Source organism: Athene cunicularia, assembly GCF_003259725.1.
Source record: "Athene cunicularia isolate RWA chromosome 5 unlocalized genomic scaffold, athCun1 chr5_part3, whole genome shotgun sequence".
NCBI lineage: Eukaryota > Metazoa > Chordata > Aves > Strigiformes > Strigidae > Athene > Athene cunicularia.
Genome location: NW_020799103.1, coordinates 6,367,118 through 6,369,237, shown reverse-complemented (window position 1 = coordinate 6,369,237; position 2,120 = coordinate 6,367,118). Strand labels below are relative to the sequence as shown.

At 56.8% G+C, this 2,120-nt stretch overlaps 1 protein-coding gene across 1 annotated transcript in view; it reads right to left on the bottom strand.

The window, feature by feature from the left end:
* Window positions 1–342, bottom strand: part of FANCF (FA complementation group F) — an 892-nt gene extending 550 nt beyond the window's left edge. The window contains exon 1 of the mRNA XM_026850686.1: window positions 23–342. Coding sequence (XP_026706487.1) covers window positions 23–342 — 320 coding nt within the window. The remainder of the gene's footprint in view (window positions 1–22) is intronic.
* Between the last annotated feature and the right edge of the window lie 1,778 nt (window positions 343–2,120).

Sequence of the window (2,120 nt, the reverse complement as noted above, 5' to 3'; positions counted from 1 at the left end):
GTTTAAAACTCCACCTTCAGGCTGCAGCAGGCTATGGAGCAGGCGGCGGCAGGCGGCGGGCGGTAGAGCGCGGTTCTCCAGCAGCGCCAGGCCCAGCAGCTGCGGGCAGCGTCCCAGCTGGTGGAAGCTGAGCAGAGGGCCCGGCTGACCCCGCCGCAAACGCCGCCCAAGGGCCTCCCGGAGCCGAGGCCGAGTGCGGAAGCGGTCGTGGAGGTGCTGGAAATACCGGCCCCACTCTAAAGCCCTGTCCAGGGTCAGGGAGTCCCAATCCCGCACCAGCGCGGAGCGGGAGACGGCCATGAGCGCAGGCAGCTGCTCCACCTGGCCGAGCACGGCCTCCATGGCGGCCGAGCCCAGGCTTGGCGCCACCGGTTTGAGCAGAAATCCCGCCTCCCGCTGGGAACCGCAGCCAATCCGAACCGGCGAGGGAGCGTATTTGTAACTCTATTGGCTGAATCTGACGCCAACCCTGTGAGGATTGCTCTGCCATTAAAGGAGACTCTAACCTTCCTCCTGTGCACTTCACTTAATTCCTCAGCAAAGGGCAGGCAAAGGGGAGGAATTGAGCCGAAATAAAGCGTTAAAAACCCAGCAGGATTAAAAAGTTAAAAAATAAGCCAAACCCACAACACAAAAACAACCATTAATAGGCTTCGAATAACCTTTAGAATAATACTCCTAAAATGCCCTAAAAAAAACCCCAAAACAAACAACCCACTCTGCAGGAGGACACATTTCCCTGTCCCACATTTGGAGGGTATTTCCCAATTTCTGCAGTATGCCCCATCCCTGGAGGGAAGCCATAGCTGACCTCAGTGCAGAGCTAGGCTGGCTCCCCAGTGCTGCGCACAGCTCCTCGCCCTGCCAGGGCCAAACCCTGCTCAGCCCACACAGCCAGGCTCGACCCACAGACCTACCAAGTAATGTCTTCATAGCTCATTAGCGGTTCCTCAGAGTACCCAGCCTTCCCTGGGTGGGTACCTGGCTGCCTGAAGAGGTAATGGCTAACACCCACCCTGGCCTTCTGGGCACCAACACAGCCAGGGTTTCCCTCACAACCCCCCACCCCAGACAGCACGGTGGAAATGTGCTATAATCACTCCTCTCTGTAGCAAGGAGAGGTAACCACTTCTCCCTTTCCTGCCTCCAACAGCCAAAGGACAGTTTTACATGGCCAGTGCCCTCGCTTCAGGGTTCTTAGGTGTAGCTTGCAGGACACAGCATACCTGTTGGATTCATTGTTTCCAGGTGCTTCCCTCATGTCTGCCACCTCAAGGGCTTCGGTTCAGCTGGAAGAGGAGACCTTTCCCTTCATCCTCTTCTCCATAACAGACCTGCTACGCTGAGAACTCCCTCACAGTGTGGAAGGGTGCAGCCTGACCTGGCTTCTGGCGTTTCTGCAGGTGTCCCCTGTGCCCCTCCCCTGAGGGGGTGAAGAAATGGTGGGAGGGTGTCAGAGCACGGGCTGACCTGGCTTCTGGCGTTTCTGCAGGTGTCCCCTGTGCCCCTGCCCCTGAGGGGGTTGAGAAATGGCGGGAAGGTGTCAGGTCGCTGGAGCTGGTAGTTTTTGGAGCTGCTGGGTGCTCCTCAGGGAATTCATGAGCCCTGTGGCATAATCCTGGCCACTGAGAGGGTACGGAGGCCGTGGAAGGCCTGCTGAGGTGCCAGTGCTGTCGGCTGGGCCTGGAGCTGCGCCGCAGGGCAGTGCCCGGGGCTGGGCTGCGCTGGACTAAGCCTGTGGGGAGACATTTCCCCCTCAGCCACGCCTGGCAGGACCCCGTGAGGCGAAGATGGGGATGATGGTGGGGGGGGGTAACACAAATCCCACTGCCAGCCTGCCTGAGCAACTTCTTTGGTAAGGGCTTTCTGAAAGGCAAGAGCAACACCTGGCAGAGTGAATGATGTTAGACTGGAATTTATTGCAGGAATTAGCAACAGAAACCAAACTGTAATACTGTGAGCTACAATTCTGTAGTGGGAAACAAAACACTCTGCCCATGGTCAGAGGGGGTGGAACTAGATGGTCTTCAAGGTCCTGTGCAACCCAAACCATTCTATGATATTATGTATTTTGGCCTCTCGATTAGGTTTAATACAGCATCTCTTGAATGGAGTGCTGT